The 19,413-nt window shown below is 36.0% G+C and overlaps 1 protein-coding gene across 1 annotated transcript in view; it reads left to right on the forward strand.

The window, feature by feature from the left end:
• Positions 1–19,413, forward strand: part of SARNP (SAP domain containing ribonucleoprotein) — a 46,249-nt gene that overhangs the window by 7,067 nt on the left and 19,769 nt on the right. The window contains exons 2-9 of the mRNA XM_063075730.1: positions 4,514–4,613; positions 7,525–7,571; positions 7,759–7,826; positions 11,414–11,465; positions 12,317–12,390; positions 12,847–12,875; positions 15,749–15,774; positions 17,261–17,329. Of these exons, the coding sequence (XP_062931800.1) occupies positions 4,514–4,613; positions 7,525–7,571; positions 7,759–7,826; positions 11,414–11,465; positions 12,317–12,390; positions 12,847–12,875; positions 15,749–15,774; positions 17,261–17,329 (465 nt within the window). The remainder of the gene's footprint in view (positions 1–4,513; positions 4,614–7,524; positions 7,572–7,758; positions 7,827–11,413; positions 11,466–12,316; positions 12,391–12,846; positions 12,876–15,748; positions 15,775–17,260; positions 17,330–19,413) is intronic.

Consider the following 19,413-nt stretch of genomic DNA (forward strand, 5'->3'; position numbering starts at 1 on the left):
TGGATAGATCATCTAGGCAACAAATCAACAGAGTAACCATTACTCTTTCAGAAGGTGAGAAGAAATCTAGGGTTATCAGAGGTGGGAGGAGGGAGGGAGAGGGGTGTGGGGAGAGATTGGATAAGGGGCATAAAGAATAAGTATGATTTGTAATCATATCTAAGGTGATAATATTGATTTGATCAACATATGTCAACATTGAACCCCCAAAATATGGATAAACAGTTATGATTCTATAAAAAATTTTAGAAAACCCAAAAAACGAAAAACCAAAAAAACAAAATTCAAGATTAGTAAACTAGAAGAAATCACAGGGCAATGAATGATTAAAGTCAAATGTACTGTGGGACCAGTAGATCTGTCTTTTTTCTCTAGGTTGTATAGGTAGAATGGAGAATGCTTCACTGATACTGGAAAAATAAGATTTTTTAAAGTTAATTTTTGAATAGATAATTCATGCGTACATTCACAATTCTAAAGGTAGAAAAGGGTATATGGTAAAAAGTTTCCTTCCTATACTCATCCCCAGCTAGCGTCCTCTTCTCAGATTCACTTAGTGTTAAGTTACTTGTTTCTTTTTCAGGCATTTTGTATGTATACATCATATATGGAGGGAATGTGTATTACTTTTTACGTGTAAATGTTAGTATCCTGTATCCAGTGTTCTATAGCTTGCTTTTTTAATAGCCTTATTGAGATATAATTCACTCAATATACCTTAAATACATTCTTTTAAAATATTTTAAAATCAAATTCATTAGAAAATGGGGTAAGCTTTATTATAAGTTCTATTTGAAGATTTAAAAGGTTTCAGTCCTACTACTAACATAATTGTGCTGAAATATATGTGAAAAGAATTACTTCATTTTCAGCTATTTTGTATTTTTAACTCATCTATTTACTTTTTAAAATAATGTGTCAGTATGTGAAAAAGAACCCACAGTATAATGAAGTAATACTACATTATGTAAAAACTGTATGAGGGTACTTTAAAAAGTTCATGGGAAGATTCATATTATCTTTTAATTCTATTTTTCCACAAACTTTTTGAAGTACGCTTGTATGTAACATTCTTGTTTGACCAGAGAGGGGACATGATGCTGATAGGACTGCTGAATGAACCAGACGACACTGGGGGTTAGGTATTGGGAACCACTGGGGGCTGAGAGAGACCTCAGTGACAGGCAATGGCAAGGTCATCAGTGACGGATGTTATCCATGCCAGTGGGGACCAGTTGTACTACTCTGTATGTCAGCTCTCAGTCTAGATCAGTTCATACTACATCAGCATCCTCTGTAAGAACCATAACTGACTCCATTTCTCTGTCACCTGAAAGACAGAGAAAGCCTATAAAAAAGGTTTTGTAAACTTGCCTATATCTAGGCACAATTTGGGGAAGAAGGAAAGAGAAGGGAGTAACAATACTATTAGAAAGCTGAATTCTATGGCAGCCTGGCTAGTTAGTTCAGTTGGTTAGGGTGTGGTGTTGATGGCACCAAGGTCAAAGGTTTGGATCCCTGTACTGGCCAGCAGCCAAAAAAACCAAAACAAATTTGTAAATGGCCCTGAGAATATCTTAACAATACTGGTCACGGTGAAATCCTGCAAAATAAGTTTCTGTAAGCTAAAGTTAATGAAAAATTATTTCAGAATGTCACTAGGTCAAGAGAAATTGTCAAACGTGGTAATTTTCTTAACTGAAAATGAGATAAGCAAAGAAATACGTTTTGAAAATATTGATGAGTTTGCTACTTTTAAAGCAAGGATAGCAAAATTATAATAAATTCTGTTTTGGTATAAATAAAGTATTTATACTTACGCAACTGCAAAAAAGGAAAGATGAATTCTCAATTGCCTGAATATTTACCAAAAAATGTTATTTAAATGGGGTGGGCTGGGGTGGGCAGAGTAATTGAGGCTTACGAGGAAGATCACGAGTTAAAGGAAATAAAGCAGCTATATTTCTTTGTGAATGAACAACCAACACAGCCCCGCCCCCCATGATATGTTTAAAATGTTAGGTGATCTCTAGGTGCTGGGATTACAAATGACTTTTATTTTCCTTTTACTTTTCAGAATTTTCTAATCTACAGTGAGCAGAGTACTTTTATAACAAACCAACAAAAAATTTTAAAGTGTAACTAGAATCAAAAGGCTGGTTCTCCAGGAAGCTGAAAGAAAATAAAGTACCAATGTGAGAAAGATCAACATTCTTACTTAAGAAATGGACCTTAAAGATCACTTAGAGTCTAGATTCTAGATTAATGTTATTTAGGGTATGGTCTGTAGGCCAGTGCTGGTCCATGAACTAGCTGTTACTGGTTAGTGATAAGTACAAAAAATTGAGAGTAAGCTTTAAGAAACATTTATAGCACTTTAATATCACTGCTACATTCAAGTGTGTGCTCATTTTTCTAATAAATGAGCACACACTTTTCTAATAAAAATCAATTATGATTTTTATTATTTTTTACAAAAGTATTGGTCCATGACCCAGTTGTTGGCATATTTTTAAAAGTAGCCCTATCAGCCTATGTATTTAAAAATACATTGATCTGTGAAATTCAGAAATCTGAGAATGAGTGACTTTGTCTAATCTTGTATAATCTCTTACCTAGTGTCTGTCTAACCCTACAAAGTACTTACTAGCTGTGAAGCACTGTTCTAAATGCTTTATCAATATTTACTGATTTATCTTCATAATAACCCTATGAGATTGGTACTGTTGTTATTCCCATTTCACAGGTAAAGATACCAAGGTGCAGAGAGGTTATGTTACTTAGCTAAGGTTACATAGCTGTAAGTGGTAAAGCTGGCATTTGAACCCAGATAATCTGGCTTCAGAGGACATGTTCTTAATAGTTTTACTTGGCAGTCATTTATTGTAGAAAGAAGCCTAAAAATAATTTTCAATGGGTGATTACCTACCATGTTTCTCAATAGAGGGTACTGTTAGCTTGTTGAATAGTACAGTTCTCTGCATAGCATCCCTGTCTGCCTGCCCCATTCACTAAATGTTCTACTTTCCCAATCATTGTGATATTTAAAAAATAAAAAATAAAAAAGGAAAAATAAAAAAGCTCCGCTCTCCATTTCCAAAGGCTCCCCTGGCTGAAAACCTTCTAGAGCTGCAGAGCATACTCCATAGTTGTAAAGTTCTTTCCTGTATAGGAATCTGCTTTCTAACATCTGCTGGATAGTCTTAGATCTGCGCTTTGAAACCAGTAACTTCTTTTAGACCAAACATCTTTTTGTGCACTGATCTGCAGATACGATTTTTGGATCCTTCCTTTTCCTGCTTGTTCTCCTTGGATCAGCATGTCATTATACTTCGTAAAATAAGGATACAGAGCCCAATAGTATCAATACATCATTTATTATGGATTCTGTATTTCAGTTACCTAGAGCTTAAAATTGTTTTGGTAGCAAATCAAACTGTTTAAACACTTAACCTAGAAAGGTATTTATCCTTTGAGTTACTGTTGAGCCAGATCTCCCTCATCCCGTTTTTATACAACTGAAGTTTTGATCTAAGTGTAGGATTTTATATGTATACCTTATTCCTTCTAAATTGAATCTTCATTTTGGCTCATTTTGTTCCCTGGAGGGTTTTTTTGTTTTGTTTTTTTTAAAACGCTTAATTCAGTCAGTAATACATCAATTCTCCCTCTTCCTATTGTCTATAAAGTTGATAAGCATACCTTTTATATCTTTAGTCAAGTTACTGATTTGAAAATCTTCAACAGAACTCTGTTGCATGCTATTAGATATTTCTTTCCATTTCGACATAGATCCTTTAATGAATTCATTGTTTGTTTTTTTTAATTTTTTTTTATTTTTTAAAAGATGACCGGTGAGGGGATCTCAACCCTTGGCTTGGTGTTGTCAGCACCATGCTCAGCCAGTGAGCAAACCGGCCATCCCTATATAGGATCCGAACCCGTGGCCTTGGTGTTATCAACACCACACTCTACTGAGTGAGCCACGGGCAGGCCCATGAATTCATTGTTGACATTAAACTAGGTAACAATCTACCTAATTCTATAGTGGTCAGACCTGTATGCATATGTATGGTAGATTATAATAAAGGATCTGGGCTAATAGGTGGTAAGGAAAGTCTACTTTTAGATCATTGAGTATTTTGCTCGAAGGTTCATTCTTTCCATGTACCAGCTAGCACTGTAAACTTTAGAATAAAACCTTTTTTCCCCTCAGAATTATTCAGAAATAGCTAACAATTTGTGATAATAAATAGGTACACAAATAGATCAGAATTTTGTTAAAGTGTGATATTTATTCTTCAAAACCTGTTGGAGAAGTTCTCTTGCATATTGGATATTGTTAGAGGAAAGAGGATCATCTCTGTGGACCTAGAGGTAGGATTAAGGGCAGTAGTTTGGGATTGAACTTTATTTTCATTATTATTATTATCATTTTCTTGTGAGAACTACCTCTTTTCATTCATTGGGGTTCATTCTGTTAACTTAGGAAAAGTTGTGTTTTTTTCCTCAGCTTGCTGAACTAAAGCAAGAATGTCTTGCACGTGGTTTGGAGACTAAGGGGATAAAACAAGATCTCATCAACCGGCTCCAGGCATATCTTGAAGAGCATGGTGAGTACTTTGTGGAGGCAGTGATGTGACTGAAAGGATTAATTTTCAGGCTCTGTCACTTAGAAGATTTCTTCTTTTTTTTAGGTCGTTGGTGATGTAAGCTCTTGATTAACAGTATCAGGAAAACTCTTGGTCATCCAAAAGAGTGGTTATAATGCAAAGAAATATCCCCTTTTTTAAAAAAGACGTAATTTTATTTCAGCATATTATTTGTTTTTGATGTTTTTAATTGACATAATTTTACATGTTTATGTATATAATTATACATATTTATGGGGTATGGAAATATTTTGATGCATGTATACAATGTGTAATGATTAAATCAGGGTGATTAGCATATCTGTCACCTCAGACATTTATTTCTTTGTGTTGGGAACATTCAAAACCCTCTCTTCTTGGCTGGTCAGTTCAGTTGGTTAGAGTGTGGTGCTGGTAACACCTAGGTGTGGGGTTTAATCCCTGTACTGGCCAGCTACCCCCTCTAAAAAACAAACAAAATCCTCTCTTCTAGCTATTTGAAAATATACAATAAATTCTTTTTTTTTTTTTTTTTTTTTTTTCTTTTCCGTGACCGGCACTCAGCCAGTGAGTGTACCGGCCATTCCTATATAGGATCCGAACCCGCGGCCGCTGGGAGCGTTGCCGCGCTCCCAGCGCAGCACCCTCCCGAGTGCGCCACAGGCTCGGCCCTACAATAAATTCTTAACAACTGTCATTCCAGTGTTATAGAATGCTAAAACCTGTTGTAATTTTATATCCATTAACCAACTTCTGCCTATCCCCGTCTTCCCCCTACCCTTCCCAGCCTCTAGTAACCACTATTCTACTCTCTACTTCTATGAGATCACTTTTCTTAGCTTCCATGTGAAGTGAGAACATGGTGTTATTTATCTTTCTGTGCCTGGCTTATTTCGCTTAATATAATGTCCTTCAGGCTCATCCATTTTGCTGCGAATGACAGGATTTCATTTTTTTTTTATGGCTGAATAGTATTCTGTTGTGTATGTATACCACATTTTCTCTATCCACTCATCTGTTACCAAGGATCTTAACCCTTGGCTTGGTGTTGTCAGTACCATGCTCAGCCAGTGAGCTAACTGGCCATGCCTATATAGGATCCGAACCCGTGGCCTTGGTGTTATCAGCACCTCACTCTCCCGAGTGAGCCAGCCCTATCCACTCATCTGTTGATGGGCATTTAGGTTGATTCTATTCCTTGGCTGTTCGGAATAGTCAACATGTTATTTAAAAGGTAGTGCGGTAATATCATTAGACTGAGTATTGAAAGACTTGAAGTGTAATTCCTTTTATGCCAGACATTTACTAGGTAACTTTGGACATTCACTGTTTGCATGCCTAAGAGTCTGTTCCTGATCTGTGAAATGAGACAAATGTCTGAACCCTTGAAATCTATAAACTGGGTAATCTCTTGTCCCTCCTAACTCTGACATTCTCCAATTCTGCCTTTTAAAAAATAAAACAAAAAAGCCCAACTTCTTTTAAAGCATATTATCATCCCAGGTTGTAGATAAGTTCCTTCTCTAATTTGTATTTATTCCCTTTTATTCCCATTCCTCATTTCACTTCTGCCTAACCTCCTTAGGCAATCATTTTAATGTGTTTGATATGTATTTTTTGTCTTTGTCCTTGTAAACCATGTAGTGTTGTTTGTTACAATATTTTCATTTATATAATTGGTAATGAGGCCATGGCCTTACTTTATTTCTCACTTTTTCACTAAGTACTAGGGTGTTGATTTTTTTTTTTTTTTGAGATGTATTCATGTGGCATGTGGCTATGTGGTCATCTAATCTATTGATATCAATTCCGACGTAGCCTTCTGTAATGTATAGCCACCATATTTTACTTAATTTACCCAGTGACAGACACCAATATTGCCTCCAAGTTCTTGCTACTATAAGTAATACTACTTATTATTAGCAATATTATACGTATTAGTACTATATGTATGTTATATGTGTAGTATACTATAATTATGAACTACTTCTTTCATGACCTTATATTTCTGTGAGAGTCTTACTGGGGGGGGGTGTGGGGTGTGTGTGTGTGTGTGTGTGTGTGTGTGTGTGTGTGTGTGTGTGTGTGTGTGTGTGTGTGTGTGTGTGTGTGTGTGTGTGTGTGTAGGAACAGTATTACTAATTACTATATGTTTGTAAAATGTATACTTAATATGGCTAAGCACCACCAAATTGTATTCCAGAATTGCTCTGTAAATCTGTACTCTCATCAACAGTGCATGAGGTTTCTTGTGTCTCCACAAACCTAAACTTGGCACTATCCTATCAAGTGGCCTAATTTTTGCTAATTTCTTGGTTGTTTTAATTAACATTTCTCTATGAAGAAAGTTTAAACATCCCTTGTGTTTGTAGTTCTTTGGATTTCTTCTTTGCGCATTTTTCTGTTGAGGTTGCCATCATTTGTTTATTGGCTTACAGGCATTTTTTCTTTTACATTCTAATAACTATTCCTTTGTTGATTTTAGAAACAGTTATCTTTGTCATTTGTCTTTTAACTTGTTCCATAGAAGTCCGTAGTTGTGAAAAATCTTAATTTTTTACCTATTTCTTTTGCTTCTGGATTTATTTTTGAACAAATCTTTCCTCACCAGCAAATCTCAAAGATATTCTCCCACATTACTTTTTAAATTAATTTTGTAGTTTGACCTCATCACATTTAGTTCTTCAGTATAGCTGGAATTCAGCTTTCTATTAATGTTAGGTAAAGATCTAGTTTTATCTTTTCCAAATGTAGCAAATTTTATGAGTATCAGTTCTGCTTTCATTATTGAATTTTATTTTGGGAAAGGAAAGTGAGTGTAATTTTAGCCTTAGTACAGTGATCAAGATGGTTTTGAAGCAGGGCTTGACCTGAATATTTTAATATTCTTTAGCTGAAGAGGAGGCAAATGAAGAAGATGTACTGGGAGATGAAACAGAGGTAAGCTGGGGAGAGTAAGGTTAGGTAATGTGTCACATTGTTTAGCATCAGTCATTGGAGTGCTTAGATGCTGATTTATTAGAGGAGCATAAGAGGGGAAGAGTGGTTCATTTTGAAGTTTTGATATTCTTCTATTGATGAGTATTCTTTTGATTTATGATAATCATCTTATTTTATTTGATTTTAGGAAGAAGAACCAAAGCCCATAGAACTGCCTGTCAAAGAGGAAGAACCTCCTGAAAAAACTGTTGATGTGTAATTATCCCTTTTTTATGATCTGAGTACAGAGTGGATAGTTCTATTTTTATTGAGTTTAATGTTTCACTCTTATTTATCTCTCACACATTCCCCTTGGTCTTTTCATTTCTGATTAGATTGTACATTTTTAGAAGGGTCTGCTTCATTCCAAGTACATGGTCCCAGTGAAGCAAAGCAGTTTGTCTCTGAGTTATGTAATAGATAATTAGAACCAGGTGACTTCAAGCCCAGACACAGTTTACTTCTTCTAACCTTTGTTCTTTTCTAGGATTACCACAATAGACTATTCTGTTACTGTATAGAGATTCTGTATGATTCTCTATATGGTGTAAAACTCTAAACTCTGCTACTCTTTATATATACTCTTTACTTTTCTGTAAAAGTGTAAAACCATATATAAAGAGTTTTCTAAGTAGGAGGTTGTTGGACAGAGGTTATGTCTTTAAAGTAACACTGTATTCTCTCTCGCCTTTTGATTTACAGTGGCTGAGGGGAAAGCAAAGTACTAGAGTGGAAAGTGGATCTTGATTTCTTTAAACTGTCCCACAGGGTTGACCATAAACATCTTTTATCTGGGGCTCTTTCTGCAAATGTCTGGCCAGTTTGTACTGTAGCACATTAAGAACAATTGAGTCCCTATTAACATTTTTGTTCCTCATAGCTATATTAATGTATTTAATTATAAAGGGCTCTGTGTACAAGTAAAAGTCAAACAGTATGTAGAGGAGTATATAAAGTAAAAATCAAGTATCCCTTGGATCCACCTGCATCTGACTTTCTAGAAGTTTTTAGTACATTTCTTTTGGAGTATTTGATATATGGGGTCTGTGTGCATGTGTGTATGTGCATATATGTATGTACATAAGTATGTATGTGTATGTAGAGATGTGTATACACACTGTGCACTCTGTTTCTTGATTTTTTTCACATCTGGAGATATATATCATCATCATCATTGTAATGTCCTTATTTAAATGTTAGTTACATGCTAGACATGGTTGTGTTTTAGATAAATTCTATTTAATCCTCCCATCAAACTTATGAGGTATGGATAATTATCCTAGTAAGTGGTAAGTCTCACTTTTTTACCTTCTTATTGTGGGAAATTGCAAATATATACAAAAGTTATGAAAATAGTATGATAGACCCTCAAGTATCCATCACCTAGGTTTAGTAGTTATCACTTAGAACCTTATTCTTTCTAGCAGCTAATAGTACAGTTGGCCCCCTGTATTCATAGGTTCCACATCCATGGATTCAACCAACCACGAATTGAAAATATTTGGAAAAAAAAATTGCAACCATACTGAACATGTATAGACATTTTTCCCTTGTCATTATTTCCTAAACAATACAGTATAACAACTATTTACATAGCATTTACATTATGTTAGGTATTATAAGTGGTCTAGAGATGACTTAAAGTATGCAGGAGGATGTGCATAGGTTATATACAAATACTACACTATTTTATATCAGGGACTTGAGCATCCTTGGATTTTGGTATCCGTGGGAGTACCTGGAACCAGTCCTCCACAGATACGGAGGGATGACTGTACTCCATTCTGTGGATGAACCGTAATTTATTTTACCAGTCTTCTGTTGATGGACATTTAGATTGTTCATAAAAGCAGAAATATGTAGTGCTTCATGTCCTAGTCTATTTTTATACTTATGCAAGTATGTCCATAGGATAAATTTCTAGCAGTGCATTTGCTGCATCATGAAGGATATGCATTTTACATTTTGATACATTCTTGTCAAATAGCACTTTCTAAAGTTATTTAGTTATCTTCTCATCATAGGAGGTTTATGATTAGTTATACAGTAGTGCCTTGAGAAAATGACTTAGTGGGATAGCTTTAAAATAGAGATGCTTTGAGGACTTCTGAAACAGGAAGGAAGATCAAATGAATACAGTGATAATTGACTTGTGTGAGTTAAAAAATAATGTTTGAGAGGGTTGGGGGCGGGGAAAAAATGTTTGAAAATTTGAAGAAGTTCATTATCCATAGAATATATAAATTATGTAGTTCTCTTGTTTGGGCTTTAGTTCTGTTAATGAGTTTCGAAACAAGGAAATTGAAAGTGTGTGGGTGGTGGTAATTTTGTTTTTTAGAGGGAAAGTTGTGGTTGGACTAAAGTATATAAAAAGTTTATTGGTCTCTTAGTTTGGGGAGTGTCTTGTATGTGACTGTGTGTAGGAGAGAAATTTTTCAGTGAAGAGTGGAAAATTCCTGTGAGTCCCAGAATGTGATGTGTATTTATTGCTGGAGTTTAATTGTGCTTAAGGGAATTGGAATAGAGCGGAAGGAAGCTTCCTCTCTGTGGTTCCCTTTCTTTCATGAGGTGTACTGCAATGATTGTGTTTCAATATGGGAATGTGGAGGAAGTCATTAGCCTGGGGTTGACAGAGAGAACTGCTCTCTTAATGGCATTGGACTTCAAGTAAAACATTAAACTTCTGTGGCCTTTTGTGTCTAAACAAGACAGAAGGGATTGGAGAAGAGTGGCCAAGAAATAAGAATTTAGACATTTTTTAAAAGTGAGAATACTCCGGACTAATTTAGGTTGTTTGAATATTCAAAAGGAGTTCCCCTTGTTTCATCTTTAGCCTGAGGTTCTCCAAGAATAAACCTCTCTAGTTTTATTTTTTTTCAGCCAAAGCAGTTAAATATTGTAAGATTTAGTTATGGTCAGCAGGGGGCACCCACTGCTTGTCTGTCAGTCCAGGGACCTCCAACAAAAGGATGGAGGACAGAGTATGAGTTCCTGTTCAGAATTGCTTCCTCTGAAAATGTCATTAAGCCATTACTACCTTTCAGGGCATCAAATGGGAAAACTGTCCGGGATATTGGAACAAAAGCCGCCCATGTCTCTAAATGAGGGACCTTAATGAGACTGGTTATGACCCACAGTTTTATGGGAGTTGTTTGGTGGAGGGTTAATGCCCTTCCATTTATCCTGGGTACTTCCGAACTTTGTCTCCCGCCCCGATGGTCCCCTCTCTTTTGTTTTCTCTTAGACCTTTTGACCAGTAACTTACCATGTTTTCCTAATTCAAACTCCCCTCTGCCTTTTATTTGTTTCACTTTGAGTGTTTAAGCTGGAGCTACAGTCCCCATGGGAGAAATAAGGGATTTGTAAAAGAAAGAAACCAGAGCTTGTAGAGCACTCGTTAATTGTTGTGATGAAAATTGAGAGCTGGTATTTATTTAAATGAGGATTGGAGGGGTAGTCATTAGTCCAAAAGTAAATTTAAAGTTCCTAAAAGCAAATAAGATGGTTTCTGATGTCTTTTGAGAGTTTCCCTTCGGTTCAATATATTTAACCAGACTTCTTTCCTGATTAATTTCTTATCCCCTAGCTAAAGTAGCTTAGTCTGTTATTTGAACTTTTTCTTCTCAGTACATGACAGTTTGAGGAACCAAAGTTCTAATGGACTTCATGTTTCTTTGAACTAAGGGGTGGCAGAGAGATATGGGGCAGAGAACATGACTCAGGTGAATTCTTATACATTTCTAAGGTTTTGGTTTAGAATATCAGTTTTTCTGATTTTTAAAAATCTCTTTCTTCTTTTCCAGGGCAGCAGAGAAGAAAGTTGTAAAAATTACATCTGAAATACCACAGACTGAGGTAGGTGTTCTGCTCCCTAGTAGAAGAACAGTCTCTGCATTTCTCTCTGTTTCTTACCCTTTATTCTATCTGCATCATCATTAAAAAATTTTTTTTCATAGGCAGAAAATCACTATTGACAGATTTTGGTGTTGTTATATTTCTCTACCAACTATTCTTTGGAAAATATTTGGGCTGGCATAGTAGGTAGTCACCTTTGCAGCTGTAGTCTTTTTGTATGTAATACTATGGTTTTGATGATAACCCTCTTTAAGATGTTTACAAACCTAGGATTAGAGTTTGGGAGGATTGTACCTTGAAAAAGTAATGGTATATGTCACTCTAAAGTAGCTACTTGCTAGCAGGTGAGATTGGAATTTTTCTGGATTCCGTATCAAGATCTGTGAAACCAGGTTCCAGTTGAGATCTTGTGTTTGGTTTTGTGCCTTGAAAGTGGAGAATTATTAAACTCTGTTAGGATGGCATAAGACAACACTGCCTCATTTCTAATGGGAAGAGTACCACTAGTACTGGAACCAAGCTGTTCCTTTGATCCCTTTTCAAAGGTCAACCAAACACAGCTTTTGTCTTCTTGGCTTCATGCAGAATGTGGGTTTTATTTTATTTTATTCATCCCTTTCGTTTTTGAGAGCTGAATGTAATAATAGTCTTTTTGTGTTTGCTTTCTGGAAAGGGCTGTTGAGTTAAGCCCTAGGATGGACACAACCTGATATCCTCCAAGAGTGCCAGTATTTTCACTTTAGACCTTAAGAAATTACTCTTGATGTTCTTAAGATACCCCCCTCTAACCAACTTTTTTAAACCACAAATTAAATTTTTCTCTTCCCCTTCTTTTGCCTATTATCACTTAGAGAATGCAGAAGAGGGCTGAACGATTTAATGTACCCGTGAGCTTGGAGAGTAAGAAAGCTGCTCGAGCAGCTAGGTGAGTGTCCCCAGCCTTTTGGACCTGAGATAGTCATGGTATGAGGGTGTGGCAGGGTGTGATCCTAGGTTTTAGATATAATTGTTGATTTTAAGTAGAATAGAGGTCTTGCTGAAAAGAAACGAACACCTTTTTTGGACCTATTCAGAACATCTCTGCTGATTTGGATATAGTAGCTACAGATTGGGCTGTTATTGAGCATGGTTTTTATAATAGGTAAAAGTCAGGAACTGACTGCTACTCCTAATTCTGATAAGGCTTCCTTTTAGCTTATTTTCTGGACTCTTGGTGAGAAGGAGAGTAAACTGAGCCTCTTTCATGGGGTTGTTAGAATTAGCTAATGATTGCAAGGCTTGAGATCACAAGCGAGAAGTGTGATATGTACGCTTGACACGGACACAGACAACTAGAAGTGTGAACAGCTTCCTAAAATTTAGCTTGCTTTTCTTTCTACAGGTTTGGGATTTCTTCAGTTCCAACAAAAGGTAGGAGTACAGAGACTTCTGAGAAAGTTATCTTTATATTCTTTCTGGCACAACAGATTTCATTTCTCCAAACTAAGGTAAACTTGTTAACTCTAGAAGCCCTAAAGAGTTTATAACATTCATCTCTTTGCTTTAGGTAAATCATACTTAAGCCTTCTTGGGCAATTAAGAGAACATACTGAAGTTATGAGAGGATGGGAGGAAGTGCCAACATTTGTCTTCCTTTTCTTGGACATCTTCAGAGATGTTTCTACTATTTTGCTTAATATTCTAGTGTCTTATCAACATAAAATTATTATGTACCTATCCAGTTTTAATGCTGGCTAATATACATGATAAAAGGGAAAAGAGTATCTTTACCTTAACAATTTTACTTCTAGGAACTTAGAAGGAAATAATCTTGGATGTGCTTAAAGATTTAGCCATGAGGATTATCACAGTATTATTTATAATTATCAATAACTACAAACAACCAAATATACAATAGAGAATTGATTAATGTGTGCTATAGTATGTTGAAGACTATACTATGTTTAAAATGATAGTGAAAAACATTTGTTCGAGAGATACTAAGTGAAAAAAATAAGTTACAAAATTATATTAACAGTATGTTCCCATTTTAGTCATAAAAGAGAACATGTATGGATAGGAAAAGAGATCAGAAGGATATATACCAAAGTGTTAGTACTCATTATCTCTGGTTGCTGGAATTTTGAGTGACTTCTTTTTGCTTGTTTGCGTTTTAAAAATTCATACAATGAATACATATTGCTTTTGTAATAAATTAGTAAAAGTTATCAGTTAAAAAAAGAACAAGCTAGGGCCGGCCTGTGGCTCACTCGGGAGAGTGTGGTGCTGATAACACCAAGGCCACGGGTTCGGGTCCCATGTAGGGATGGCCGGCTTGCTCACTGGGTGAGCGTGGTACTGACAACACCAAGTCAAGGGTTAAGAACCCCTTACCGGTCATCTTTAAAAAAAAAAAAAAAAAAAGAACAAGCTAGCTGGTTAGGTCAGGTGGTTAGAGTGTGGTGCTGATAACACCAAGATCTGGGGATCCCCTGTACTGGCCAGCAGAAAATTAGAAATAAAATAAAGAACACATCTCCTCTCTTCAGGGACTTAAAATTTAAAAGTAGTCTTCTAATCCACTTCAGTCTTCTTGGTGACTTGTCAGTTGTTTTAAGTGTGTTAAAATGTCTCCAAAGGTCTTGTGGTGTTTTGCTGTGCTTTTAAAAAGACAAGAAAAATTTTGGCCACTGTCACTTAAGTGTTTTAGAAACAGTATTTTCTGGTTCTTAGTTATACCAGGAGAGATATAAAAGTAGAATTGGTTAAGGACAACAGAAATGATTAAAGATGGTACTATTTGAGGAAAGATAAAAACTAATAATCTGAAAATGAAACCTTACAATAAAATAATGTATAGATAACATTTGCAGTGTTATTCATATAATTCTGAAGTCCTAAGAAGTACAGAATAAGAACTACAGAGTTACCTCTTAAAAGAGTAGAATTTGGGAACATTTAAAAAGAAGTATTTTTTTTTTTTTTTTTTTTTTAAAGATGACCGGTAAAGGGATCTTAACCCTTGGCTCAACCGGCCATCCCTATATAGGATCCTAACCCATGGCCTTGGTGTTATCAGCACCGCACTCTCCCGAGTGAGCCACAGGCCGGCCCAGAAGTATTGTTTTTTTTGAATGAGAACATACATGCACCTAACAGTTCCTAGCCCATGGGTCATGGTAAAAATTGAATCCATACCTGAATGTTTATAGTGGAGAGTTAGGGAACCACTTATAAGGTTGAGATTGCTTAAAATAAAATTCTGAAAAGTTTCAAATAAATAATTATTGACTAGGTTAGTGTTGGGCCTCCAGACCAATTTACTACTTGCTTCTTGGTGATTTCAGGATGATAATTTCAACTTGCTCTGCTCATTTGTCCATATATGATCGCTCTCTCTTTCTTTTTTTTTTTCGTGGCTGGCTCGTACAGGGATCTGAACCTTTGACCTTGGTGTTACTGACACCATTCTCTAACCAAGTGAGCTAACCAGCTAGTTCTCTCTTTTTTAATAGCATTACTGAGATACAGTTTATATACCATTTAATTCATTCACTTAAAGTATGTAATTTATTGTTTTTTAGTGTGTTCACAGGGTTGTACAGTCATCATCAGTCTAATTTTAGAACGTATTCATCACCTCCTAAAGAAACCGTGTGCCCATTAGCAATTTTCCCCATCCTGTTTACGCCCCCCCAGCTCTAAGCAACCACTGATTTTTTTTTTCCCTATATGTAAATTTGTCTTGATATAAATGAAGTCATATAATATGTGGGCCTTTATGACTGGCTTCTTTCACTTAGTATAATGTTTTGAAGGTTCATCCACGTTGTGGCATGTATTACTACTTCAATCCTTTTTATTGCTGAATAATATTCCATTGTATGGATATACCACATTTTATTTATCCAGTCATCAATTGGTGGATGTTTGAGTTGCTTTCACTTTTTGTCTAGATATGAATAATACTGCTGTGAACATTTGTGTACAAGTTTTTGTGTGGACGTATGTTTTCATTTCTCTTCGGTATAACTAGGAGTAGAATTGCTGGGTCATATGGTAACTCTATGGTTAACTTTTTGATACTGCCCAGCTGTTTTCCAAAGCAGTCTTACCGTTTTATGTTTCACCAAACAATGAATGTAGACATGATCTCTAGATGCAATTTTCTGCCTTTTCTTTCTCATCATAAGATAAAGGACTTTTTTGTTCTATATACTGTTTTTATGCTAATTTTTTTTTGAGGACTGTCAACTTCCTTTGTGACTTTTAGAAATATTAAACTTTTTAATTTTCTTCCTTAGGTCTGTCATCTGACACCAAGCCTATGGTAAGAAATGTTTTTTTTATTCCTTGCAGGGCCAGATCTTTTTATTATTATTATTTTTTTAAAGGTGACCGGTAAGGGGATCTTAACCTTGACTTGGTGTTGTCAGCACCAAGCTCACCCATTGAGCTAACCGGCCCATCCCTATATGGGATCCGAACCCGTGGCCTTGGTGTTATCAGCACCACACTCTCCCAAGTGAGCCACAGGCCGGCAGGGCCAGATCTTAACTTTAAAACTAACTAGTTTTAAAGTTAGAGACTTCTTGCCAGATCAGAGGAAACTCTGAGATCATGATTTTGGTGACTGTTTTTAGTACAAAGTTGTATGTCCTGAATAAAAAAAAAAAAATTGAGCGAGGGCTGGCCCGTGGCTCACTTGGGAGAGTGTGGTGCTGATAACACCAAGGCCACGGGTTTGGATCCCTATATAGGGATGGCTGGTTAGCTTGTGGTGCTGACAACACCAAGTCAAGGGTTAAGATCCCCTTAGCAGTCATCTTTTTTAAAAAAAAAAAAAATCGAGCTATTGAGAGGTCAGGAAAATTACCACATTTTCCAAATTACTGCAGACATTTTCCTACCACTTCTCTTTTTGAAAAGGTGAATGGATTTTGTTAGCTAGAGAACAATCCGTATATCCCTTTGTCTTATGGTACTGGAGGTTTAGGCCTTGTCCAGTGGCTTTAGATAATAGCTAATTCTTAATTACCACACGAGAACCTATGGAAGCAACTTATGAATTATTTTTGTAAATACTGTTATTTTTTAACCCTATCTATTAAATATAAAATCAGAGAGTAAAGAAGATAGAATAAGAATGGCCTTCTGGGCCATTGTGACTAGTGAGAATGTTTTTAGAAAAGGAAAACAAATGCTGTGGTGAAATATGTTCAACTTTATGAAATCCTGCTTTTTGAGGTTACTGTTCAATATTGTAAGTGAAAGTGAAATGTTATTATTGTTATTAATGAAAATGTCCTAAACATCTTTATGATAACAGGTCTCATATACCAAGGATTCCAAGAAAAAGGAGGGAAGAGAATTGAGTTGAGTAGTGTGGTAGATTTGTCTTCTGAAAAGGGGAGATTCTCTTTGCTTGGAGATAAGAGTTAAGGACTACTTGCAGAAACTATGCAAAGGAATTAATGTTTTTGGACTGTGAATGGTGGACTTGTTTGCAGGTGATGATTTAGACATATATTTGCTTTTTCAAGTAATGTTTAGCCTGCTTTGATCTTTAACCCTCCTTAGGCTTTCACCACCTTTGATGAATGAAGGAGACAGTGCTAAATCTTTTGCTGCATTCCAGAAGAGGCCATTTAATAATCACTGGGATGATTGGGTGCTGCCTACTTTCCTAATTCGACACATAGGATATCTTTGATGTTATAGGCTTATTTGAACTTATAGCTTTGGCCCATAGTTTCTACCTTTCTATTTTCTGTTTTGATTTTTTTTAATGTGCTTCTTTTTCTATGTTTTTTTAGGTAAACCTGGATAAGCTAAAGGAAAGAGCTCAAAGATTTGGTTTGAATGTCTCTTCAATCTCCAGAAAGGTAAACGTAGATTAGATGGAAGTGCTGTTTTTGCAACATTAGAACAGCTAGGGGGTGGAGGGGGGTGGGCAGGAGAAGGCTACATAGGCTGGAAATGACCCTCCTGAGAATTGTCGCTGGCTACTCAGCACTTAATTTCTCACAATCCTTTGAATATCACCTCCTCTCACTGGCTATTGATTACATTATAGGAATTGTTCCGCAAGCTATTTTTTTCCACAGATCGTTTTCATAGCTTTTACTCAGGCTCTTAGAGTATGGTCTATATTTCATTCTGTAAAGATGTTGAATACAGTGATGTTAAAACTTTTTACATCTGCTTTAAATTTTTTATTTTTTTTAATAGAAAGATGACGGGTAAAGGGATCTTAACCCTTGACTTGGTGTTGTCAGCACCACGCTTACCCAGTGAGCTAACCAGCCACCCCTATATGAGATCCGAACCCATGGCCTTGGTGTTAACAGCACCACACTCTCCCGAGTGAGCCACAAGCCGGCCCTGCTTTAACTTTTGATATAGGCATAATGAAAATTAAATAATAATAAGAAGATCCTGTCTTTAGGTCAGAAGTAACTAGAAACAAAACTCAGAGGTTCTGTGGAACAGTAAGAAAGTTATTTCATTCCTTCTGCCCTTCTGCTAACTGATACTGTTTAGTTTGCTAAGCAAGATGACTTTGTTGACACCGTGCTGTGTGAGGTAATCAGTTTTCCAGGGCATAGTTGTCTTTGGAGTTTTGCTAGGCACATTGGAGAAAATGATAAGAATTCTACTGTTTGCCTAGGGCAGGTGGTCTCTTACTTAGTCTTTGTTCTTTAAAGCTCGGAGCACATTTCTTGGTTGTTGAAGTGGTAGCAGAGTATTTCAAACCAGTAAAACTATCATTAAAAAAATTATTTCTGACTTGAGTATGGAAGTGTTTAGCTCTTTAGAAAGCCATTGGAAGAAACTGACCTGACTTGTTTATGTTTTTTGCTTAGGAAAAAAACATTGTTGTGCCGCTGTAGAACACATGACCTTGCACACAACTGTGCTCCATTTTTCTTCCCTTTAGGTTACATTTTTAATGTTTACCAAAAATATAACATCAGGCCCGTGTGTCTAGCATGATTCTGAGACCATAGGTGCTCAGTGGGAATACTTGCTCATTTATGTGAAATAAGAAAAAATAAGGAGTTGGGAGGTAGGCAGAGTACGTGATTCTTAAACCACATGCAGCTTAATTGGGAAGAACTGTTATAAACCAAAATAATTTGTGTTGTGATAGATGGCCAAGGAGAAGGGTACCTTTGATCTATGGCCCTGGTTCTTATCTGTTTACTTCTTTTGTACATGAGAACCCCAGCAGTAACTTTACCTCATCTTCTAGAGAATTGTGTGTGTTTGTTCCTTCAGAATTTACAAAATTGAACATGATATCTCCTACTTAGTTCATCTGGACATATTCCTGAAAGGAATTTGTCCATCCTACCATACTGTATTCCTAAGTTATTTTTTATAGTATTTCATTATAGGAATATTAGCCCTTTCTCTTCTCTACCCTAGAATCTTTCTCCATGTTTGACCTACTTTCATTTTTTGTGCATGGGAAGCTGAGTAAAAATAGAGATAGATTTATGAACTTTGTGACCCTGAGCAAATTACTGAACTTCTTTGATCCTCATCTGTAAAGCTTAGAGTAATACCTAATACCCTGGTTGTGAAGAGTAAACAATTGTATATTTGAAATTACCTAAATTGTGACACTTCAACCCTCAATAAATGTTAGGTTTTTTTCCTTAGTTCATTTCTGTCAGTAAACTGGCTTTATTACTTTAATTCAGTCAGTTAACTTCCGTGTTTTTGTTGATTACTGATAAGATTTCAGTTCCCATTTTAAATCTCTAAGGGATTGTAATCCAATAATGGTAGTTGGCAAAACTCCATGAGTGCCCTTCTCTAATTCATTGTCAAAGTATATTATGTATTTTATATATATATAATGCTTCTCAAATTATCTGTAGCAAAAGACTAGTTTTTAAAATTTCCAATCCATTGCAGATTGATACTTTTGTAAAATGTGTTTAAAATGTCACAGCAATGT

Source organism: Cynocephalus volans, chromosome 12 (genome assembly GCF_027409185.1).
Source record: "Cynocephalus volans isolate mCynVol1 chromosome 12, mCynVol1.pri, whole genome shotgun sequence".
Classification (NCBI taxonomy): Eukaryota; Metazoa; Chordata; class Mammalia; order Dermoptera; family Cynocephalidae; genus Cynocephalus; species Cynocephalus volans.